This window comes from Haliaeetus albicilla, chromosome 9 (assembly GCF_947461875.1).
Source record: "Haliaeetus albicilla chromosome 9, bHalAlb1.1, whole genome shotgun sequence".
In the NCBI taxonomy this organism is placed as follows: Eukaryota; Metazoa; Chordata; class Aves; order Accipitriformes; family Accipitridae; genus Haliaeetus; species Haliaeetus albicilla.
Genome location: NC_091491.1, coordinates 19685451 through 19711767, shown reverse-complemented (window position 1 = coordinate 19711767; position 26317 = coordinate 19685451). Strand labels below are relative to the sequence as shown.

Sequence of the window (26317 nt, the reverse complement as noted above, 5' to 3'; positions counted from 1 at the left end):
TAAACACCCAAACATCCCAAGGCAAGAATTTTCACAGCTTAACCAAAGTTTAGCAAAGGAGTATCTCCTTCTGTTTTCAAGCTATCACTTATTAATTTAAGAAGATGCCTCTTGTTCTTGTAACGAAAGAGACAGTGAACAACAAATCCCTATTCAGCATCTCCACAACACACATGATTTTTATGGGCCGCTATAATATTCCCCTTCTATCTTTTCTGTGTCAGGCTGGAGTGCCTGCCATTCCACATACAGGATCCATTTCATGCCCTTGATCCTCCTCCTTGTTGCTCCCTCTGTACATTTGCAGTTGTGCTCTTTCTGAGCCTGGGGACAGCAGAACTGCAGACACCGCATGCCTGGAGCAGTGAAAGCCACCTCAGTGCGCACCATTCTGTATGTAACATGTGGATTGTACTTCTGTGAATCACTTTACATTTGCCAGCGTCGAATTCCATATGCCATTTTATTGCCTAGTCATTCCTCCCGCAATTAACCACAGGTGACCCTTGTCTTTTCTACCCTGGATAACTTAGTATCATCAGCATATGCTGCCACTGCAGTATTCACTCCCCTTCACAGGTCTTTTATGACAGATGAACAGCACAGGTTCCAGCACAAATGCCCCATGCACTGCCACTGGTGATCTCTTTCTACTGTAACTTATAACCATCGATTCCCTACCCTTATTTTCATGTCTACCAGCCTTGTGTGAAGGACCATATCAAACACCTATCAGAAATCCAAACAGACTACAGCAATCTACCCTGTCTACATGCTTGTTACCTCCTTCTAAAGACTCTCAACATGTTGATTCCTTTCCCTAAGTATCACGTTCATCTGCTTATAGTTTCTACAGATTTTACTATTACATACCAAGTTTACCAGCCACACCTTTCCGAAATCCTTATTTTGCTAAAAATACAATGCCTTCACATTTCACATCTTTCCATCATCTACTATTGGAGCACTCTTAAAGAAACTACAGTATCACAATGAATAATTCAACTATTTAACCCTTTAGTCTTTCTAGAGTTCTCAGGTGAATGGTGTCAGGTCCTGGCAGTGCATTATAGTTCACCCTGTCAACTTCTGCAATCTCTTCTACTGACATAGTATTGAGATAATCATCTGACACACTGCCACAAAAGAAAGGTTCAAGCATAGAAACTCCTCCAAGCTTGCTTCACTTTGCAAGATATTTTTCCAGGTTTTCTGCTCTTGCCTCATCTTCTCTGAGTGTTCTTAGTATACTCAGACCATTTATTAGCCTCACAGACTATTTCTTATATGAAGTCTTGTTCCAGGAACAAGTTCCTCGAAAAAGTAATTAAGAGAAAGACAGTACTCCTGGTGCAAGTATTTCTAATGTCTTCAAAGGCCCTGAACTGACACTAGCAAAGCCTTGTTTTGCTGTCCATCTGAAGAGCAGGCCAGAAGCATACCCTAAAACCAGTAGAAACAACCTCTCTCTCTTTATGGTGTATTTACTGGCAGCTCAAACTCTTTTTTGCCCGCTAGTGCATTGATTTAAACATGATAAAACCCAATCCAGAGAATTATAATAAAATAAAAAAGTACAATGAGAATCCTGTTTATCACATCCTCTGGCAGACCTCAAGTGCCCTTTCTACTAATTGAATGCACAATCCCCATTTCTGAGTAATAATTTCATATTGTTTCAGGCTGCATTTATGTGTCAAATTGTTTTTAAAGGTTGAGTTTGTTTTTCCTGAAGAGCTTGAATGCCAACTAGCATGCAGCATAAATATCACTCAGCTTTCAAATAGCATTATGAAATGCAAGAAGCATCAAGGAAACAGGAACCACAGCTTTTGCCAGTTCCGCAGCCTGAGTAACCTTAAACTCAGGTTCAGAATTGATCCACCAGATTACTTGGGGTGGTCTATTTTCTGATACAGAGTTAAGAATAAGGCTCTCTTTTGAGTTCAGAGCTGTTTACTACAGCTGATATTTAATCCTCTGGTCTCCTGGGAAAGGAGAAAGAGTAAAGAGAAATCCATCTTCAGGCATCACCACGACAGTTTTATTTCTCATGTGGGGAGAACTGGTGACAAGTCCAGCCTATAAAACAGATCATGAAAGGAGTAAAATTTGCCAGCAAGCAGGCACCATGTTTGTGCTGCTGTGTAGCATTGCTGGCAGTGCAGCCTGCCTGGAAAGTCTCCTCCTTTTAAGGCAATCAATACTGTGACAGAACTGATAAAAGTATACGTATTGCTGTCTGATTAAACATGTGAAATTAAATTTTTATTTTCTAATTTGCCCATTTAATATATTAACTACGAATAGATATATTTCAGGGTTTGGTGGTGGGGTGGGGGTTTTTTTGTTCATGTCGTTGTTGGGGTGTAGGTTGTTTTGGTTTTTTTTCCCTTTGTTTTTGCTTTTTAATTCAAAATATGAGGGGTCTTGTTAGTCTTTTTCCTCCTACTTTTCCCAGCTTCTTATCCTTTTCAAACCTGAAACTCTTCCACGTCTCCAGGTCTGGGAAAGCACTGACTGGCAAAGGAAAAAAAACCAACAGCTTTCACATTCATGCCTTTCTAAGACATGTATATCAGCAATTTAAGCAGCTTTTTTAAAAAAAAAAAAAAAGATAAAAATTAAAAATTAATTTTTTTGTTTTTGTTTTTGTTTAGAGAGTTGATATAGAAAATGTTTCTTGGTTTTGCTTTTCTTGTTTTTCTTTTGGCCAGAAAGCTGTTTGTTCTTGTCCAGCAACATGTTACCAGCAAAAGGGACACCAAAATGGAAATTCTGATTAGCAATACTGATATTCTCCCCACTTCCTCTTCATTACTTTTACACTAAAAACTTCCATCAGTATTAGAATCGCTATACATTAATATTTAGAATACTGCATTGCTGCCAAAATCTTCAAATATATGCTTCTACAATTAATTTGAAATGCCAACATACATTGAAATACTAAACTTCTAAGCAGAGCTGTGTGGGAGTCAGAACTCCCTTTAATGGGACAGCCTATAGTTGTAACGTCTCTCTCTGTTCCACATTGGAATTATTCCGTAAGTTCCTCCAAAACAATTTTCAATCATGAAAATTGTTTTAAAGCAAGAAAACAGAATGCTAGAGTTTTATCTTGTAAAACTGCTACAGACCACAAAACACACTTCAGAAAGAAACATCATGAAATCCAATACAATTCCATGAAACAGTTGTTTCGACAAAAGACATTTTTGGAAAACATTCACTGGCACACTTCCAACCAGCTCTCACTGCAAACCCTGATGTATACTTTGACAGTGATAGTCACAGATATAGTTGTATTCTGAATACCTCTTTTTCTCCTCAGGGCAACGTTGCCTCGTGTTATACAGAGTAAGAGAAATGACAGCAACAAGTTTAGCTCATGGAGGGTGCAAGTATATTTTCCAGTTTGGATTCTAGACTGTGGTAAAACATAGAGGGAAAAAAACTAGCTGACAAACTAGAAATATCTTTTCACCTTACAGAGCTTCCAGCTGCTCTACCAACATGGAACAGTGCATTTATTAATTGTTACTTTATAAGAATTCCTGCAGAACATGCTCTGGTAAGGATGCTGGGCAATTCCAAAACAGTTGTTATTCAAAGTGCTATGTCAGAAACTCTGAAAAGAAATGCCAGGGAAATCCTTTAAAAACATAATGGTCTGGTCACTGCATTTTTCTGACACCTTTGCAGGAAGAACTACATATTTTCTAAATTATGGCCAAACATGATGTTCAGCTCTGCACTAATGAGCCTATGAACAGCAGACTGGAAGGGACCTCCAGTCAGTCACAGAGGAACTGCTTGCTAACTGAGCTTTAGAGGGTAAGATGCCTCCACAGACAAAGAGCTGTCTCTCTATAGTGAAAGAAAGGGACTCTACAAAGCAGCCCTTCAAGAAAGTGTTCCACTATACTTAACACAGATATCTAAAACCCAGCATTAACAACCTTTTATTTTAGCAAAAACCTTGCTCAATTAAGCATCAAGTTCACTATGAAGGAGAGATTTGTAACGACAACAGTGTCTCAGAATGCTTCTGAACCATAAGAAGGACATGAAGTCACCTTTTTCACTGTTAGGGAAAACTTTTACTCGTAACTTTACCTTTCTACAACATCCTCTCCATTCCAGCAGGTTGAGCTGTCTCTCATCACCAGGTCTCCATCACACAGCCTTTCTGCTATAGAGGCATAAAAGGTTCGGGATCGCTTCATGTAATTGATGAACTCTCTGTAACATAGGAAGAACACATTTAACAACAGAACAGTACACTTATGGTTTAAGCCCCCTGTCAACTTAACCCTCCACAAGATTAAGAGCTTAGAACCCTTACAGAAATTAAGTTCAAGTTGATTGATTTCTGTTTCTAGTGTATTTTACTCCTACATATCATCCACTCTTACTTAGTCCAGCATTAATACACATAATTACATACAAAGGGTGGTTTTAACAAATTAATGCATCTCACACAAAATTTGAAAAAAGTCTACACCAACTATCTAATCATGAGAAAACTTCATGATTAAGGGAGTGGCCTTTTTCTCTGTTACTGGAAGTGAATATTTCTCCATTTCCTGCACATGTGTAAGATGAATTAAGAACACTGTCAACAACCTCCTGGGTGGAGAAGGCTTCCTAAAGCTAACATCCCATCACAAAACCTGCAATAAGTACCCCACACATGCAACAACAGTACTGAAAGTCATCTCCTTGAGATGTGGTGGGGCCAATTCCTCCCCATCATCACTATCCATTGTCACGTTCTTATTAGAAAGAAATTTCTCTCTCATCATATCTGGCACCTCACCTGTTAAGAGAAGGCTATGCCTGCTGCTTTGGTGAATAACCAAAACTCCTGGCCAGTACAAACAGCTCATTTCTGATCATATGTGTACCGAAAAATTCCTTGTGGGCAAACTGCTGCCTCTTTTATAATCTGATTATACCTATAGTATGTATCTGGGTGAGGTAGCCATAAAAATAAACTGTAACACCACAGATGTTAATTCAGTACACAATTGAGAGTATTTCAGAATGAGAAATTTCCCTATCTCCACAGCTTTAGAAGCTCCTGTTTGGTATAAGATGTTAAAGATACTGAGAACAAGATGCAGGACACAAAACCCGAGCTAGAACTATTGTGGAGCTATCTGCTTGTCTCAGAAGTCGCTCAACAGCCCCATTAGGAAGGCCAAAGGACTTGATCCAGTTTATAATGTTTCTGCGTGGCAGGCCATAAGGGGACACTGCACTGAAGAGGTGCCTGAGGATATGGCTGGATGGAGCTCGGCACAAAACCAGTCAGGATTTATTATTCTTTTGGGAGCAACAAGTGCTTTAAACAATATAGAAGTCCACCACTAGGTATCTACCCCTACAACGTTTAGGCAGTGGTCATCTCTCCCCACAGCTGTCTTTATGCTTTCTCAAAAGCATTTAACCATCCTGTTTATCTTAAGTGTGATGAAATCCTGCTCTAGATAAATCAGTCATTGCATGGTCCCAAGGAACTAACTTACCCTAAGAATGCAGGAAAGCTGTCATTTTAAGCAAAGAAAAAAATCAGGAATTTGGGGGCTTATGACAAGGGAATTGGTATTTCTACCTCTTGACCACTAACTTACAAATATGAGCTCTAAGTATTTATACAGTAAAGCTAGGCCCAGATAGAAGGCCACCTACCTGATAGAATAGCCAGAGAGTATCAATTATGAAAGGTGACACAGATGCTAAAGATTTTACAGCTTCTAAAATGGAGTTTTCTTTGAAGGAGGAAAAGTCTAAAGCTTGCGTTGCTCAGCTCACACCAAGAGGCTTAAACTCCTTTGCATTTTCAGCAGAGTGGGGCTCTGACATTTCAAAGTAGCATCTTAGCAAAGGCTGAGTTCTGTGCCCAACTCTCAACCTTAACAAGTGAAAATATTTACTTTTCATCAGTATAAAACTAAACACACTAGGTAGAAAATGTGTGGTTTCCCAGTGCCCCACAGTTAAAAGCAGTAATCAAAAGTATGCCAATTCTTAGATTACAGCTGAAACAGCAGCTTTCAATGGAGATGAGCTAAGTGTAGAGACAACAAAGTATGTCGCCTTGTTTTCATTCTTACCGAGAGATTTTTTTCAAACTTCTTGATTTGTCATTCTTGGAAGCTTTCAGAGGCAGAGAACTGGAATAGGCCAGGGAAAATAAGCATCAATCAGGAGAGGTTGGGGAGGAGGGGAGAAGCAGGAATTCAGGCAAAAAAGGAAAAGAAATGAGAAACAAAAGAGAAAAGTAAAAATTATTTGAAAGAAAGATCATCAAGCACATGCACAGGATAATATAAGAAAACAAATAAGAAGGAAATTGTCATGAGATTTTTCCAAAGTATAGATGCCATTAAAAATGTCAATGCAATACTGAAAAAAATACAACTGAGATTGTCTCTCCCAATCATTTTTAAATAAAAGCACAATTACAAATGCAGCACACACAGCAAAAAGACAAAAATAAATTCAGTGGTACTTAAATTAACTATAACTGATACCAAATGGAAGAACTATAAATGTATCAGGCTATACAAGAAAACAAATAGCAAACAATTTAGAATGGAGCACCATGGGAAGGGGGATACAAACGAGTAGCATTCATTTTTCTGGTACAACAAGCAATTTGCTGTCTTAATGTGAATACAAATATTTTTGCTGTTCAGTTCTGGACAGATTGCACCACTGAAAAAAAACCCTGACTTTGCAAAACAGGAGAGACAGGCTTTAAGGTTATATTAGAGGAAAAACTGTGGAAATAACTCTGGTAGTTATTTAGCGCAAATGCATTTCGTGGCACTGATATCCCAAGGTCCCTTAATTAACATTAAACATTGTATTTAATATTAACATCAACATCATGATGCAATTTTCCACTTACATGACTTGATACCACCCTCTGCTCTTTCTTATACCCGTACTCTCATGTATAAAGTAATGGCAACAGCTGGCAAACAGGTTCAACAATACTTGCCAATCCAGTTAACTCTTACTGGCGAGAGTAAGCACCACCTTCAGCAGCTCTGAGGACACCCAGACAATGGCAAAGCTGCCATCATACTTTCTGGGAACTATTGGCAGGGGTGGCCAGAGGAGAGGATAGACCTGCACTGATCGTCAGGTGACTGTCACCTGTCATCAATGAAGCAGTGATTCCAACACACACAGTCAAAAAAGGAAATGAGAATTTGTAACAGGGAAAACGTGGGTCTGCTGAAACTTCTGCCTCGGCCAGTCAGTCAGAAACATTTGATTCATTTCCACAGTTAAGTGAATTTGCATCTGGCATTAATAATCTGTTTTGTACTAGCAGTTTAATACTCAAATGTCAATAATAATATCATGTGATGCCTGACCCAATAGATAGTTAATTTTAAATAAAATAGATGCCATTGACTCCAAACATTCCCCCCAAACCTCAAAATTGTTTATTTTAAGATGTATAAAAGATCCATAAGTCCACAGCATAACAAAGAAATCCCAACAAAGCATCATTTCAAAGCCTGCCTCCTCCAATTAGGGACCTAGTATCATGTAATAGTTCTTTGTTAAACATTACATATTTTTATATACAGATCTGTAATCAGTCTGTGGTTAGTGGTTTGAAATATTACATGCAGCATACATGCTAAAAGGCAGGTATTCAACTTTGCTAGGAGTCCAGACCCTGACCAGAATAGTACTTTGTGCTAAACTCAGCAATAACATCCCAGTTTACTGATTGAAATTCTGTACATGCCATGTACATTCCCCGTACCATCATATGGTTTCAATTTTCTTGTCATCTCTACTACATGTTATAGTAACTTCCATATTAAAAAATGACTACAGCAGCAATCCTGCCAGTTTCAGTGCTGTACTCAATCCCTGAATGACTGCATAATGAAAAAAAAAATTTACTAATCAAATCTATACTTTTCAGCTTAATCAGAGGAAAAGATTTCCTACAAGATCATAGAACATTTATTCAAGTTTCAGCTTCTTGCACTATTGTTCCTGACGCTTGGTGTTGCATAACAAAAAATATGCAGGAATGGAATGCAGGGGAAAATAAAGAAAGATGGGAAATCTCCCAGGAACCCATAAGAGTAAGAGGAGCAGAAAAGGGTCCAACTACTGCAAAAGAGGATCCAGTTGCTACATGAATTTGGGGACCACGCAGGACCACACTGTGCAGAACAGCAGGGGGTGAGAAGGACTGCCTCCAACCAGACTCAAAAAACACACACCCAGAAGAGAGACCAGTCAGGCCAGATGGTGCCAAGAGACTCCATCTTAACAGTCCCACTTTTAAACTGTATGAGCAGCCTCAACTCTACTGAACAGCTGAAACCAGAGGTTCTCAAACTCTTTGGAAAAGGATTTTGTAACTGGCTTTGCAAAAATGTAATACCTTTGGAGCAAACATACATATGTAGGTATAAGCTGTTCGACATTGGATTTTTAAGGGCATCTCTAAGGAGGTACTACAGAAGAGATCAGAGGCCACTTTATTGTGGTTTCTCCTACATATATGCTAACCAGACCGGTGGTTCTCTTTGAGCTTGGGAATATTCTGACACATTAAGGGAACGAGCCACAGCTTTTCTGTTTACTTGGGGAGTGCTGGCTCATTCTTTCTCTTTTTCTTTCCTTATTCTTAAAGGCAGGAGTCATGTTCCATACTCCCCTTGAATTAAGAATCATTTGGAGGGATGTCTACTACACAGATCAACAGATTCAGGCCAATTCCCTGTGTGACCTTGTACCTAAACTGACAGACAACTGATGTTATTGCTCTTCATTTTTTAAATTGCCAGAAGGAATGGCACCAAAAAAAGATTCATGTAATTACTCTCATAATCTAGATACACTGTAGCAGTTACCTGTCATTCTAAGTGTATTTTACACAACTCACTGCAGGAATGATTTCACCCATCCATTATAAAATTTTATTACCTAAAATTGCTTTTTATTGATATCATATGTGATTAACTGATAGATGATGAACAACGCAGTGATGTAGCCAATCACTGTGTATTTCACTCTATTTACTGTTTCACAATTGTTTCCAAGAAGCAAAGGACAAGCTTCATGCCATGTGTTTTATAGGAAATTGTGGAAAATTTAAAAATATTCTCCACTTCTTACTAATTGTGGCATGGCTCCATCATTCATTTTTGGTGTGTAAGCTCTCCACAATACCTGTCAACACTGTATTTCAGTATTGTTTTATGCTAATTATATAAGGATGGCCTTAGTTTAGATTTTTTTGATAAATTAATTTTCAGTGCACAGACCAATTTTGGGAAACTGTCTAATTTACAGTATATGAGCTTTAGTATGTTTACTCTTCCATCTACAGGTCTTACATTGAAAAGGTCAATATGCAAATAATTCTAGATGGTTGGGAAGGGGAGGGAACAGATCCTCAGGTAAGAAAGAACTGCTGTCACGCCATTAAACACACTTGCATCTGTTCAAGAGGTTACTGTTAACAGGTTGGTAATTCTGCCTTTTTGGTTGCCAGTGTATAAGTCCCAGTATAAGTCCTAGGGCTCTCTTTTTAAAAGCATATTTCTTCAATTGTACTACAACTGTTCTTTGGATTATTACTGCTGAATTTATTAATTTAATTTCCTTAGTGGTCTTTTCTCTGATTTGCATGGTAAAAATTGATTAGCTCCAAGCACTAGCACAAACTGTTGTGTTTTGGTTTTAAATTACAAAGGTATAAACTCATCAGTCACTCAAATAACTTAGCTTGCTGCTATTACTTTTATCTTTAAAAGCAGTGTTTGTTTTATTCATGAAAGCTTAGATGAGAATTAAAATAGAAATGGATAAAACTCTCATCTACACAACTCAAACTCCAGAATCCAGGCTATGGAAATTTTAACATTGCTGTCTGTCATCCACCTATCCAACATACAGAGATACACATGGGCTCCCTGGGCAAATTAGATACTGTTCTCAGATAGAGGTGTAAGCCTAGCACAATTCCACTTACTTTGCTGAAGTTGTTCCAGATTAATACTGGTGTTACAGAGAACAACATGTTAGCCAGAAATATGTCATTGTGATTTTATGGTCAGTTAGCACTGACATCTGCTCATGTATCATGAGTGGGATTGCAAAGACATCCTTCCCTCCCCCCTTACAATTTACAGAAAACCATTACAAGAGCTACATGAGGGAAAGTGAAAGAAAGACTAGATCTGGGAGCTGGGATAGTCATGCCAGGGCCAGTGGCAGTAATTCAGCTGTCTAGTGTCTCAACTGGCATGCAGCTGAAGAACAGAAGCCAAGATGGACACAACCAGCCTAAACATAAATGTTTCTGCTCTTGCTTTGTTATGCAACAAATCAAGGAGATTGCAACTGATCTTATTACTCCTCCCCAGACCTGTGAAATGAGGGACTGACTTTGCGTCAGGGCAATGAATCTTTCCTTTTCACTCATTCCTCCTTCCCACCTCTGCCCTCGGATAAGCTCAAGTCCTTAAAGACCTGGGCAGTTGTATTTTAAGTAATTCAGACTTGACTGTGGAAATTACTCAGACTTTGCTGAGGAAAAGCTTTCATCATTTTCACTGAAAGTTTCTGGAAATAATGAACACCTTGGTGCTAAGTAATGACATCAAGTCTGGCCTTTAAAAAGCTTTTCTTGGAAAGACCTGCAATGTAATACCACAGACATCTGTGTAACTATCAGTGATGGCAGTGGCTGGATACCACACAGACAAGGTGACAGAACTGTGGCTTTGGCTTAAATACTATGATGCAAGGAACCGTTAACACACATTGTGAGGCAGAGAGTTTATTTCAAAGCAGCTGTTGCTTAGGGTTACCTTCTTTTATTGTTCAGACTAGCGTGAGCCATCACGAATGTCTGGGTTTCAGTCGCTTCCTTCACTGCCACTATATTGTCTGATGACAGGTTCCCTTCTTGTTGTTTGGGCTGTCCACACACTTTATCAACCTATATGAAAGGAAGGGAAAGGAAAACTGGGTTTGAATGGAGAAACTGATTTACAATCGCTCAAAGGTCTGCTTGTTCCTTGTGGTTGGTGTTTACTGGAAGAGAAGGCATCTGGGTGAGAAAAAGAAAGGATTGTTCTTTCCAGGACCTGGAAACTAGTCCCCTGCATAAGAATGACTAAATTATAAGGCAGTGCAAAGAGCACTGCTACCAGAAAGCCAACAGTCATGGATTTGTCACTGGATACATGGACTATAGCACACCTGGAAACATGCTGAAATAGTGACTGATGGAAGTGTTGCCAAACCAAACTTTTATTTAGAAACATACCTGGAGTTTGAAGGTACACAGATGTGGGTGGAACATCTGCCCTGTATATAGAGAGCAGTCTATTTGGTGTTTGAAGGGGCTTGTAGCCAGAAGACAACTGAATCTTCCAGCCTGTAACTGGACAATGTTCCCTTAAAACAAGAAAACGAGCAAAAGAAGTCAGCATCAACAAATCACTGTCAATAAAGACTTTTCTTGGACAAAACAGAATAAAAATAGAATTTCCAGCCCTGGGAATCATCAGTGCCTTGGATCCTGCATTCGGAACACTGACATCACTCAGCCATTTGCCCTTACTGTCCTTCCTGAATCATCTCATAGGGGATTTAATACAAGACCAGGAGAAAGCAAGCTTGTGTTTATCCTTTGCGCACTGTGGATCTGACAATGCTCCTGCATCCTGCCACATTTATTTGCTGTAACAGCTTTAAGTGACAATAGTAAGACAAACCTCTTCCCTTTCAAATCCACGAATAAGTAACTGTAATGTTTTCACCTACATTTAAATCCTCAAGCAAACATGAAAAGAAGACAAAGGAAATCCTACTGTGGGCATGGTACTACCAGAGACCTTAATCACATAGAATCCATCATCCTGCACAGCACTGAATTTGGTAACCCTTCTTCAGTTTTCCATTATAACTAGGGTGAGAGAGATTCTTGCTGGGCTGTGCATTTTACATCATCTCTAAAACCCTTACTGAGTCACAACTGCCTATCTGCTGAGTATTTCAGACCACGGATGACTTCAAGTAATATTCTCTGCCCCATTGCACCACTATGTTGTATACATCAGTGCAAGGACAGGACAATTTTCTCAGCCTTAGCCCATTTCCTCCAGAAAAAGTACTGCTATGTAAAGCTAAGACATTTTCCGCTGAAAAAATAGGCCAATCAAACATGAAAAGTTGGAAGCTGTATAGGCATGACACTTAACATCAACTTCAGTTGAGTGAGTTATGGCCTGGTCCAGTATAATATGCTGTAAAGAACCTAAAACTGTAGCAGTTGAATGAGAACATACTGGATAAATCCTGACATATCTCCAGCAGTCAGAGCAGGAGCCAGCTGCCTCACTCAATACCATGCACCGTGTATATTGTTCTGGTCTCACCACGGACTAGCACAGCATTGTTTTAAAACACAACTTTGTGAAATAGAATAGTCTGTTTCAGTCCCTTCTAAACTTCTGAAAAGAAAAAAAAAACACTCTATGCAAATGAAAATATAAAAAAAAATGCCTTTTGAACCCTTTGGAGCTGAACAGAGGGTATAACACAGCTGGACCACATTTCTGCACAGGATGCTCTCTCTCCATAGAAATAAAATGACTCCTTACATTGCAGAAGTTTCAGTATTTTCTATGCCAAACCTTAACTTTGGGGTTTCTTTTTAACTAGTAATAACAGTTTCCTGCATATCAAACAAAACCACAGTATTTTGAGGAAAAAATATTTCTCAGTGGAAAATTTTAACCAGTTCTACTCCATTAAAAAGAAAGTAATTTGTTAAATGAAAGGGCAAATCATATTCACACTTTTTTGTCATGCAGGCCTTTTAGTGCCTTTCTTCTCATTAATATGCTAAGAAATACTAGCAATGCTCTGTAATTTAAACTACAGCACAGACATTTTAATCTGAAGTGAGATTAATAAGATGAGAGATACAATAATGATATATTATTTGTAATGTCAGTAGCTCTTAAATGTCTCAGCTGAGATCCAGACTGTGCTTTACTAGGAAGAAAAAAAAGTGTGAGACAGTCCCTGTCAAATAGCATCTGACACTTAAAGGAACAAGAAGTGATAGGAAACTGGTGCAGAGGCATGAAGTGACTTCTCCAGTGTTAGAGCAGGGGCCCATGGCAGACCACAGCTAACTCTGTGTGCAGTCAATGCCCTGGCTTCCTTGGGCAGCTCAGCCCAACAGCCCTCAGCCCAGACCCAGCTCCCCAGGCTGCTTCCACCCATGCTGCAGGGGCCTGGGCGGTTCCAGCAGGGCCAGGCTGGCAGCTCATCAGCCCTCTTTTCTTCCCACCACCTTCCAGCATGAAGTTTATTCAAGGTTAGTGTGGATCACCAGATTTTCTTCATTCCCAACCTCTTTGGGGCAGCAAGGATGGAGGATTTCACGCTACCACTGCTCCCGCAGCATGTACAAAACTTACGCCCATGAATGTGGGTGCATCCTCCAGCTTTGGATGCGAAGACCAAACTCCCTCCCAAGAGATTGTCTCTCATGGCTCTTGAGTTATCCCTGTTTGGCATATTTGTTTCAGATTTTGGATATGTTAAACAGAAACCTGATTATTTTTTTTTTCCCCATGTGGACTAATTTTGACATCTCACTGAAATGTGTATTTTTCTGCAAAATAAAGTAAGAGACAAGGCTGAATTTTACTAGCTAATTTTAGCAGTCACAAAGTTGACGGCAAGAATGTACATTCATGTACAGAAAACCATCTTAAACTTCCAGCTAGGACATTTATGAAAAATGAGTTAATGCTGTGTAAATTAAAAAGTATGAGACATGCCATTAAAAAAAAAAAAAGTGCTTTCCGGAACTGCAACATCTGAAATCTACTGCTACAAATTACCTGTCTGTTAACAACAATAAGGAACATGGAGGGCTTCCCTCCCATCCTAAGGGCACCAGACAACTGCACTGTCAGTTTAACTCAGAGCTCATGAATCAAGCCTCACCACCCAAAGGAAAAATAGTGCTACTAAAAATGGTGACTGGGATTTTAAAGATTTATTTCCTTGTATGTGTGACTTACCGCTTCCAAGTTATCTCTTAAACTGAAAGTGTAGACTGTTTTTTTTTTAATTTATTTTTAAACAGAAGCTAACATTCCTCTACTAACACTGGACATTAGAATTTGACACATAACAAAAAATACCAAATATTGTGAAAGGCAACAGAACTGCAAAACAATAGATGCAAAGAACTGGAGATACCGGTGATAAAATTAAAAAAAAAAAAAAAATTAGTAGAACCAGGAAATCCATTGCTTTTTTCCTAAATTCAATTTTTAGTACTCAGAATAATCAGGAATCAACATAAAGAATGACTAAGCTCATTTATTTCTTTAATTTTTAAACTTAAAAATAAGCCTGCCAATCTTAAATTATGAACTGATAGAATAGCATACCTCATTAACTATCATAATACTAAGGTCATTCCTCTTGTCTCTGATGATATTTAATCAAGTCTGCCTTCTAACAGTGAACACCTATAGCTGAAAACTAGAATTCCTCATACCTCATTATCTTCTGAATTATCAATAATGTTTCACGATTCTATACACTTTTCTTTGGATTAAAGCTTTTTTACTTATGCACCAATAATTCTTCTTACATATCTCTTTCTAACAACCATAGCTACATTTCTTCTATGAACTTTCCTTTGTAATGAAATACAGAATCATAGATATATGGATTATTTGACCTCTTACTATTTGTTCTTTAAAAGAATGACCACTTACAACTATTGCAGAGGCTTAACAAAATAAATTGAAAAAATGTCATTCAAAATCTTTTGAACTCGAGCAACCTTAAACATTCAGGTCATATTTAATATACCCAATATAATCAAACAAGGGAAAAATGTCATGCCCTTCTTGATACCAAGAGAATTTTATCTCTCTAAAGCAAGAGACCTTTTCACTACTGCAGAAAAGTAATTTTCTTTGATTTTGTAACGGGAAGCATAGTATTTTAAAATACAAGATTTTTCTAGTGATTGGGCTTTATTATTAAAATGCTAATGCATTTTCTGGCAGATTTCTGCCCCCTCCAATCTGTAACCCAATTCAGCTCTGCGAAAACCCAGCATCTGGGTGAACACCTCTGACAAATTACACCCCTCAGCCCAGATTCCTGATGGCTGTGCAGGCGTCAGCACAGCCATACCCCACAACACATGTGCCACAAATGCATTTCAAACCAGAATTGGAGTTTGCAGTGAGAGACACAAGAAACACTGAGTTACAGGGAAATCATGTTCACCATGAGATCTCGTTTCCTTTGGGTCAGGCACACCCTTATCACTTGATTACCAATGGCACAAGACACCAACAGATGTCTTGTTTGTCATTTTTTATTGACCAAGCCATCAACCAAAGTTTATTATGTAAATACAGAATCCTCTTCTTTGGAATGGCTGTCACCTATTACTATAGTATTGTTGCAAAATTCTCATTTCCAGTGCTCAAAAGATGAGTGGGAGCACATTTGATAAAATGTAAGCCAGGGTTTATTGCTCATTGCCACTGTCTATAGCTTATTGAACAAAATCTTGCACTCAATACAGAGGCAACAAAGAGAGAATAAGAAAGATCATTTGGAGAAGAGAGCCAATAACCTTTGGTTTTGCCTTCTTTTAAATATTCTCTCTCTTACAGAATATGTTACCTATTACAAATGCAGCATTTTGCTGGTAGCAAAGTTCAGCAATACATAAACAAACTATAGGATTATTAGGTCATTTTCTTACAGGAGTATGTTGTATTTCACTTGGTAGGGGAGAATCCTCCTCTCTCATCTTGACTGTATTGGATAGTTTAATGTAAATTAATTTCCTACAAATCTTCTGAAACTGGCAGTTAGAGAAGTTGACTGTTACTAGATACTAGAGATTCCTCCAAGGAGGGCCGCATTATGAATTCCTCAGGGGCAGAAAAACCTTCTGTCGGAGTTGACACTTACTTAGACATCAAAGAATTCAGCCATGGAATTTAAATCCATAAGAGATGAGACTCTTGTGTGTTCTCTGCTGCCTCTGGAAATACCTGGCTTTAATCAAGTGATTTGAATTACAGTAATATTCCTGGGTTCAGTTTTGGAATCAAGATACAACTGTGCCAGAACTAAACAACAGTCCTGTAAAAGGAAGAGCTCACATTCTGAGGAAACAACAAGTAACTATAGGCATATCTTGAAAAACGATGGACAAGTACAAAGAGATTGAGATACAGATCATCCTGTTATTTTTATGAAACATCTGGGCTCCTGTTACTCTTAGGCATAGCTCAAAATCTCCTTCAAACAAACAAAAAAAAACAACAGGAAAGTAGTTTTGTCTTAGCAAGAATGCAGAAGTAATGGAACACTATTTAACATAACTGACGTGGATTACTTGATGCTGAAATTATTTTCAGTTCCCCAATTTAACCCCATCTATTTCAATGATCTTACATGCTTTGGTGTGCTACTGTTCTGCGCCCAAAGCCAGGGAAACTCTACCCCCTGTACAAGTGCACAGGGATGAAGCACTTCAACAATCAAACGCTGAGATTATTTCCTTGCTTCTCCCTAACTGAAAGAGAAAGTCTGTCACAGGTGCTAATGCCCAAAGTGCCTCCTGTCTCAGAAACGTTTGGAAACAGTAACTATAAAAAATTTGGTTGTCAGCTTGGAGAGTTGTTTGACAACAAATTATAGTTTTAAGACCCTCATACTTTTTCTCTGGGGACTATATCCCCCATACAAAAGGGGAAAACAAAGCGTAAGGGTTATTTAGAGTCTCAAAAAGCTGGAACTTGAAATCAGTAAATCCAGAAAGCTCTAATAAATTCCCTGGCTAAAAACGTGGGCTATAAAATTTAGGCAGCCATTTCAAGGTCAAGGAAGGATTAAAGAAAATCAGAGACTTGTTATACTTCAGCCATATAACAGAGTTGCTAGAGCAACATTTGCCCAGAACAGGAATGAAGCAGCCACACTAGTACAGAACAGGCAGATGCAAATCGCACAGCTGAAGTGATTCTTAGCTCTTTTGACTGGAGAGCATGTATCCTTACAAAAGTTCACAAATTGTAATGTCTTCCTTTAGGAAACGCCTGGTTATTGTCTCTTCTTCAATGAGCAGTAGCCAAAAAGATCTCAGCGGCCTTCCCTAACTGCATGGTAGGTTCAACCAGCTAGGGAGTTGGACTAGTAGCATGGATCCAGTCCCAAGCGCCCCATTCCAAACTCAGAAATGCATTGCCATTTTACAGGTATACATATAAAAAGGGGTGTATGGGAAGAAGTAGAATTAATTAGTCATAGGGATTTTCAATATTGCATAGAATGTCAACTCACACAAGCTTCAAGTCAAAAAAAGGGCAGGTTTCAAGCATACAGAATTTATAGGAGAATAATTTACACAGCTGCAATCAACTTCCTCTTACATATTTCTAAGGGTCCAACCTGAAGTATTACAAGGCCAAGAAGTACTCCTGTATGCCCTTATAAAAAGTGGTACTAAAAGATTCTGTCCATCTGTTCCACAATTCATCTTTCTTCCTTTTTAATTAAGAAGTTCAAGTTTCCAGGCTACCAGATATATTGAGAAAGATGAGTGTTCAGCAGAAGTGGAGTAGCAGTAGTATTCTGCAAACAGCCCTGAAATTGTTTCTTGAAAAGAGAAAAGTATGTGCTGTGTTAGGAGGTTTTGTGCTTGTGTGAATCGACATTGTTGTCTTTTGTAGGTTCTGTCTGCGACAGAAGAGACATCCTTTCAGGCATTAACAGTGGGCACACTCAATGGTCAAATTCTGCAACAGCTACTCAAATGAGTCAAATTCTACAAGGCCTTCTCCCAAATTAAAAATGCAAACGATGAGTAGCAAGAATTTGGGGCCTTATTCTACCATATCATTAAGAAAGAGCAGTTAGATAATCTGTACTGAGCTAAGCAACTGGGTATGCCATGAAGCCTGCATTTCAATGCATACATACAGGTTTTGTTCACAGGGATAGTAGTTGAGGATTTCTGGAAAAACATAAAATAAGGAAATACCTTACATGATACCAGCTATTTCAAGAATTCTATACAGCTTATACCTAACAATTTTTCAGCATAAATTACAATGATATTTTCTGCTCTCACTGACTTTTAAAATTGCATACACTGGTCAGGATATCAAACTATCCGCAGTTTATGTCCACAGGTAAAAATCTTTTAAGCACACATAGGTCAATAACTTTGTCTATTTTATTAGGATTTTTTAAAGCATTTTTGTTCAAATTGTATATATATTTACCCAGCTGAAAAGGGAAATGATAATCATTTGTAAAGCCAAAACAAAATATGAACAGCACACCTGAGAGGTAATGACAGCTCCCCTTCTCCCCCACAATACTCCCTCCCAAGATTCAGGACTAATCTTTCCTGGCCTTTGTTAGTTGTGACATTTGTCCTTAGATATTGACAACCTAGAAAGGTTAGGCTCAATTTTATAATTAATTACAATAATCTAGTATGGAAGGAAAATTCTATTGGGCATCAATCCATGTGGGTCACTTTAAAAGCTCTCAGAAAAATTAGGTAACTTTAAAGATAACATAAAAAGAAAATCAATTAAAATATTTTATTCACATTTCCCTTTTAACTCTCTTCAAATTAATTACAGTATATCAAAATGGTATTGCATGTTATGTGTTTATTATTTATTCCCATTCTTAAGTGAAAGCAATTATCAAAATATTACTGGAATTTCTTTTGTCACTGCAAGCTTAAAATGTCACTAAGAAAAACTCTTCATGGTTTGTTCTTCAAAGGTTCAATAACCAAGTTCGAAAAGTAGCAGAGAAAGATCATACATCCTACAAACATACACACACACATTTGTATGAAAAGGAAAACACACTCGTATCCTTTCAGGGCTTCCCTACTACGCAAGTGTTGTACAGACTAAATACCAAACTGCTGCAGTTAGCACTGCAGATAGAAATCCCTAGCACAGACTGGTTCCCTGTGCAAAGACAGTACCACCACCATCACCAACTTGTCCCAATGCCTGCTGCTGTCCCTCCCCAGCAGCGAGGGCTAGCACCACCCCACCTCTGCTGACAGGACCTAATGGTGATATTCCTTAGCCCTCTGTGGTCAGAGCAGCCAAATGCTAGTATCAGGGTTCAGCTGAGCTAATAAGGCTTATTTTGAGCTGACCCGGTTAGAGATAGCTCCATCACTGACTGCGATGAGGGGCTGGCAACCTCTAGCAGCAGGGAACTGACAAGCAGAAGGGCTTGTACCTGTGATTCAGGCAGGTCTCCAGTTGGCACAGGCAATTCTGGAAAAGAACATTTTTCCTTAGACTTGGGTACCTCACTAGATATCTTTAGTCAAAAAATGAGCGTGTCACTCTTCAATTTGCTTTAAGTCAAATTAGCAGATAGTCACATAAAGAGCCATAAGCAAGCCTTTTTTTTCTCAAGTTAACTTTAGCAATGTTGATCTGTACATTACTTCTTGATGATGCCCAAGAGCTCTCTGAGACAAGGTCGGGACCCTTTTCACTAAATGCAGCTAGTTTGATCACCACCCCAACACAGTCAGACCCATTGGCTTTAGCGAGTTTCAGCTGCCTGGCAGCAGAAGTCGCAAGATGGCCCAGTGACATAATGAATCAACATGAAGGGGAGGCTACCGAAAGAGGGAGTGTTTCTCCCTAAACAGCATCTCCTTTTGCTATAGCCAAAGACAACTGGGTAGAACAGACCATTAGTCTGATCAACTGGAGTCTTATATTCCTCTATACATAGTTATTGCCATCATAATCACAACAGAATTGCAGGAATGATTCTGAGTAACTGGCCAAGTTGACTGCAAACACTCATTCTTCATATATGAACAAATAAAAATTTGTAATGAATTACTAGGAACCTAAGCCAGATCTGATCCATGGATAGCTTAGTCACCTAATTCTCTTAGCATGCAATTCAGCTTCATTTTTGAGTTTAACACACTTTCATAGATGGGCATCACCACTCAGGTATTTAGGCACAAGCCCAGATGATCAAAACAATCATCCTAGCAGGCCTTTTGGAATATTAGGCCTAAACACAGCTTTCAACTGAAGTATTTCGTCTCCAGTCTTTCTCGTAATGCAAACAGAATTGTTTCTTAGTAGTTTACATGTGACTGGCATTATACAGTATATCCAAAAGAAGGCAATGAACAGTAACACAGAACAAGATTCATTTTTGCGTACTCCATGACTTACACCAATTCTGTGTCTTTAAAATATTATATTAATTAGATATCTAATTATGCAAATAATCTACATAACCATTTGTGCTACAGGCTGTCAGATAATTTGAAAAGCTTCTCAAAATCATTGTGTATTCTGTGTGGCCCCCCTCTTCCTCTGCAGGGTGCTTGAAAGCAGGGTTGCATGAGCTGGGGACAGGCCCCAGGGTGGTGAAGGGACACGCAGAATGTCCACACAGAAGAGAAGGGACCTCAGGCTCACAGGCTTGACAGCTCCTGGTCAAAATCTCCCCTTTCTCTGCAGGTAGATTGTAGGGTTCAATTATATGGAATTTAGTTATTGGGCCTAAAAGTAGCTCAGGGTTGCAAGAGCATTCCAGACACCTTTAGAAGGCCTTGAACAGGATAAACAAGAAGACAGAAAAAGAAAGATCCCAATTAGAAAAACACAGGTGCACATTCCACGATAAAGGGAACTTGGCACAAACAACCTCAATTCAGGGGCTTATCTCGACCAATTGGACTAAGACAAGTCCTGCATGCTCTAATTAATACAGCCAATTATGTCCTATGTTTATGCGCGTGTACAGAGCGGGTATAACTAACTTTATCTTACGTTTGTGCGCGTGGACAGTACCGATGTAACCAATCACCATTTATGCTTGTGCGCGTGGACACCAAATGCTTGCATGCAGCACCCAATCAAAGCTTCTAAACAACTTAGAGAATTGTATAAAAATGATCGGCTAAGCTCAGTAAAGGGACGACTTTAATCATCATGTTGGTGTTCTATCGTCCGGGTCCCGCACAGAATAATCCCTAAACCCTACAGTAGATATATCTTCAGAACCAAGTTTCAGGAAAATAAATGGAGGAAACATTCCCTAAGTAAAAGAGTTTACTCCAAATCTCTTTGAGAAAAACTGCTTCCGTTACTTTAAACTGACATCTGAGTATGTTCAGGGGGATATTTGCAGCGAAGAGAGCATCCCTATTAGGGCTGGCTAATACTGCAAATGTGATCCAGATTTTAAGATACAAGAAGAGTCATGCATATCCTATATATTTAAGAGCACTGATATACCTACTCTGAAAACATTTGCCAAAAATGGTAATCAAGAGCAGGAAAACACCAATTTTCAGCAAAATTTTTAAATCCTTCTAAGATTTTGGTTTTTTTCTGTTCATCATTACTACAAGCATTTAGTTGGACAGGCAAAATACCTGAACTTTCTCTTCCAAAAGACATTATGAAAGTGACCTAACAAAAATATGTAGGAAGTCAGAAGGACATTATACTTTCACATTGTCATATTAGCTGAAATAATGCTGCAAGTTTATGCAATCACTAAATAAATATGTCAATATGACCTTCCATTTTGTATATAAAAGAAATATATTAATTAGAAAAGACTAGTGAACACATTCAATTATTTTTTCATTAGATACGTCATTTCAGTTATGATTTGCTGACAGTTGCTGTCAAAACCAACGTGTTTTCTCGTGCCTTTTTTTCTGAACACGAGTAATTTTAGATGACACTGAAGACTTGAGTAATTATTCAAGACCCGTAGCAATAGCATGTAGCACAATTATCAGGGGCAGCAGCAGCCGCCCATGTTTAAAATATTTAGAAGACATTTTTCACGTTGAGACAAGTACATTACATTTATAAGCAAATATAATACTTCTCTCCCATCTCCCAAGGAAACCACTTCTAATGCAGTAGTAATGTGTTGCTTATAGCAGATACTAAAATAGCTGGGTTTTCGCTTTACCTTAGGACCTCAGGTAGATGTTATTAGGATTTTTACCATCAAAGAGGACTGGGATCCTGCACAGAGTGCAAAACCCTAGCTTCTCCTGGGGGCCTGATTCATCACATCTATTGGGATAGGCCTCACTGGCATCAACAGGCTTTTTGTTTCTGAACATGTGTGGCAGGCAGACCCTGACCTTGTACACTTTGTGAAAGGAAGGATGCTTTGAGGATTTACTACAGTGATTAATGTGGATCTACTTAGGACTATTAAACCATTAATGTCATTTTACTGGTTGAGCTTTTCTGGAGTTGAAACTAGATGAAGGTACTAAATCTGCAAGTTTAAGTCCAAACAGCAGATCAGACCTTTAATATTGTACCTTTGAATTTCATGAAGACAGAGATCTTTCTAGCAAGATATTAAGCACAATTTATTTACTACTATATGCATCCTGGTTTCAACTTAAAAGTCAAGGGCCAGTTGATAAATAAAGGAAACAGTCTCAAGAAAGTACCATCTTAAACTGCCTGCTCTCTGCAGAATTCATTTTGACTATGTTCAGAGTCCTGGAATGGTACCGTTATGTCAATTTGGTGTTAGGGAAGTAGAACAGTATGAAAACAGAGCTGAAAACAAGGAATAAAGATGCTTATAACAGATCCAAGACCATGACTCTTCATTTATGGTTGTCAGGCCTTCTTCATTCCAAACTTTGTTTCTGATCCATGCTTTGTTAAAACAAAAGCAACAGAAGGATCCACTTTAAACTGTTATACCTAGCCAAGAAGTCGTCATTATTTCTTAGTCTAGAAACCATTTCCACACTGATAGCACACTGAAATTTCTGAGATTCATTCATGTACTTGTCTGACTCATTTCTGATTAAATTCTGCAACAAGAGCAAACAAAATATAGACTTTCTTTTGGTTTGAAATTTCTCAGACTGTATAAAATCTGAGAGAAATAATCCTAGAACATAGGAAGGAAATCAGAGAGGATGTTTTTGAGCTGGAGGGTAGTGAAAACTTAATATTTTGACTTTTAAAAAAATATCATAATCGAAAATAAGTCTCCTTTTACAATGTTAAGTCTTACTCAAAGACTGACAAACTCAAGCACGGACATCAGGCATAGTCAACAGCAAGTTACACTGTCACGTCAATAAACTGTCACTGTATCCATTTAACAAAAACTAACCACCTTCTGCCAGTAACTGACTGGATATGAGTTACCAGCTCTGATAACATGCTGAATTACTGTTAGCAATGCTGTCAAGAATCACTCAAACTTTATCAACCATGCAGTAAAGTAGCACATTATGTGTCGTATCACATAAAAAGCAGCACAGTGAACGTATGGAGCTTTAAAGCCCATCGAGTGTATGCAGAAAGCTAACAGAAAATAGAGATTCTCAGCACAGAACCTGAATTTGCATGGAAAAGATGTCCCAAAAGGGCACAGAAGTGGGTATCAGAAAATTTTACTTGAGCCAGCAACATGCCCTAGGGGTGAAGGCTAATGGTATCCTGGACTATATTAACGACAAGCTGTGATCTTCCCTTCTATTCAGCACTGGCAAGACCACACCTAGAATACTGTGCCCAGTTCTGGGTACTAGGTGACCCTGTTTGAGCAGGAGGATTGGACTAGATAGAATCATAGAAACATTTAGGTTGCAAAAGACCTTCAAGATCATCAAGTCCAACCATCAACCATGCCCACTAAACCATGTTATGGAGTGCCTCGTCTACGTGCTTTTTGAATACCTCCAGGGATGGTGACTCAATCACTTCCCTGGGCAGCCCGTTCCAATGCCTGACAACCCTCTCAGTAAAAAAATCTTTCCTAATATCCAACCTAAATCTCCCTTGCCACAACTTGAGGCCATTTCCTCTCATCCTATCTCCAGCCACCTGACAGAAGAGACCAACACCCACCTCTCTACAACCCCCTTTCAGGTAGTTGTAGAACGCAATAAGGTCTCCTCTCAGCCTCCTCTTCTCCAGACTAAACAGCCCCAGCTCCCTCAGCAGCTCCTCATAAGATTTGTGCTCCAGGCCCCTCACCAACTTGGTTGCCCTTCTCTGAACACGCTCCAGCACCTCAATGCCTTTCCTGTAGTGAGGGGCCCAAACCTGAACATAGTACCCGAGGTGCAGCCTCACCAGTGCCGAGTACAGGGGGACAATCACCTCCCTGCTCCTGCTGGCCACACTATTTCTGATGCAGGCTAGGATGCCGTTGGCCTTCTTGGCCACCTGGGCACACTGCTGGCTCATATTCAGCCAGCTGTCAACCAGCACACCCAGGTCTTTTTCTGCTGGGCAGCTTTCCAGCCACTCTTCCCCAAGCCTGTAGCGCTGCATGGGCTTGCTGTGACCAAAGTGCAGGACCCAGCACTTGGCCTTGTTGAACTTCATACGATTGGCCTCAGCCCATCGATCCAGCCTGTCCAGATCTCTCTGTAGAGCCTCCCTACCCTCAAGCAGATCAACCCTGCCTCCCAACTTGGTGTCATCTGCAAACTTGCTGAGGGTGCACTCAATCCCCTCATCCAAATCACTGATAAAGATATTAAACAGAACAGGGCCCAACACCGAGCCCTGGGGAACACCAGCCACCAACCAGATTTAACCCCATTCACCACAACCCTCTGGGCTCATCCAGCCAGCCAGTTTTTCACCCAGTGAAGAGTACACTTGTCCAAGCCACGAGACACCAGCTTCTCAAGTAGTATGCCGTGAGAGACAGTGCCAAAGGCCTTGCTGAAGTCAAGGAAGATAACATCCACAGCCTTTCCCTCATCCACTAGGTGGGTCACCTGGTCATAGAAGGAGATCAGGTTGGTCAAGCAGGACCTGCCTTTCGTAAACCCATGCTGACTGGGCCTGATCCCCTGCTTGTCCTGGACTTGCCACGTGAGAGCTCTCAAGATAAACTGTTCCATAATCTTCCCCGGTACCGAGGTCAGGCTGACAGGCCTGTAGTTCCCTGTATCCTCCCTCCGACCTTTCTTATAAATGGGAGTCACACTGGCAAGACTCCAGTCCTCTGGGACCTCCCCTGTTGACCAGGTACGCTGATAGATGATAGAGAGTGGCTTGGCAAGGACCTCTGCCAGTTCCCTCAGTACTCTTGGATGGATCCCATCAGGTCCCATAGATTTCTGAGTGTCCAGATGGCGTAGTAGGTCCCTAACTATTCCTCCTGGATTAAGGGGGGTATATTCTGCTCTTCATCCATCTTCACCTTCCAGCTCAGGGGGCAGAGTACCCTGAGGATAACTGGACTCACTATTAAAGACTGATGCAAAGAAGGCATTTAGTACCTCAGCCTTTTCCTCATCTCTGGTGGTAATGTTCCCTTCTGTATCCATTAAAGGAAAGATATTCTCCTTGGGATTCTTTTTACTGTTAACTTATTTGTAAAAACATTTTTTGTTGTCCCTTATGATAGTGGCCAGATTTAGTTCTAGCTGAGCTTTTGCCTTTCTAATTTTCTCTCTGTATGATCTAACAAGATCCCTGTGCTCCTCCCAAGTTGCCCGCCCTTTCCTCCAGAGATGATAAACTCTCCTTTTTTTCTTGACTGCTAGCAAAAGCTCCCCGTTCAGCCAGGCCGGTTGTTCTCCTTGGCAGTTCGACTTGCGGCACATGGGAATAGCCTGGTCCTGAGCCATTAAGATTTCCTTCTTAAAGAATGTCCATCCCTCCTGGACCATCTCCCAAGGGACTCTCTCAACCAGTGCCTCAAAGAGTTTGCCCTCTGGAAGTCTATAGTGGTGGTTTTGCCGACCACCTTCCTTGCCTCACCAAGAACTGAAAATTCTATCATTTCATGGTCGCCAAGCCCAAGACGGTCTCCGACCATCACACCTCCCACCAGTCCTTCCCTGTTCGTAAACAGGGCTCCTGTTTACGAACAGGCTCCTCTAGCAAGGCTCCTCCCCTGGTTGGCTCACCCACCAGCTGTGTCAGGAATTTATCTTCCACACACTCCAGGAACCTCCTAGATTGTTTACTCACTGCTGTGTTGTATTTCCAGCAGATGTCTGGAAAGTTGAAGTCCCCCACGAGACTAGAGCTCACGATTCTGAGACTACTGCCAGCCGCTTGTAGAATGATTTATCCATCTCTTCAACCTGGTCAGGCAGTCTATAACAGACTCCCAGCACAATATCTGCCTTATTGGCCTTCCCTCACATCCTCACCCATAAGCACTCCACCTTGTCATCAGAATC

At 39.8% G+C, this 26317-nt stretch overlaps 1 protein-coding gene across 3 annotated transcripts in view; it reads right to left on the bottom strand.

Moving 5' to 3' along the window:
- The window catches only part of LOC104325614 (glypican-5-like), a 423584-nt gene that overhangs the window by 271817 nt on the left and 125450 nt on the right, over nucleotides 1-26317 (bottom strand). For 2 of the 3 annotated variants that reach the window (XM_069792021.1, XM_069792019.1), the window contains 3 exons: nucleotides 10872-11002; nucleotides 6123-6182; nucleotides 4120-4245 (listed from right to left, as the gene is read on the bottom strand). In XM_069792021.1, coding sequence (XP_069648122.1) covers nucleotides 4120-4245; nucleotides 6123-6182; nucleotides 10872-11002 — 317 coding nt within the window. The remainder of the gene's footprint in view (nucleotides 1-4119; nucleotides 4246-6122; nucleotides 6183-10871; nucleotides 11003-26317) is intronic. The other variant, XM_069792020.1, reaches the window with a different exon arrangement.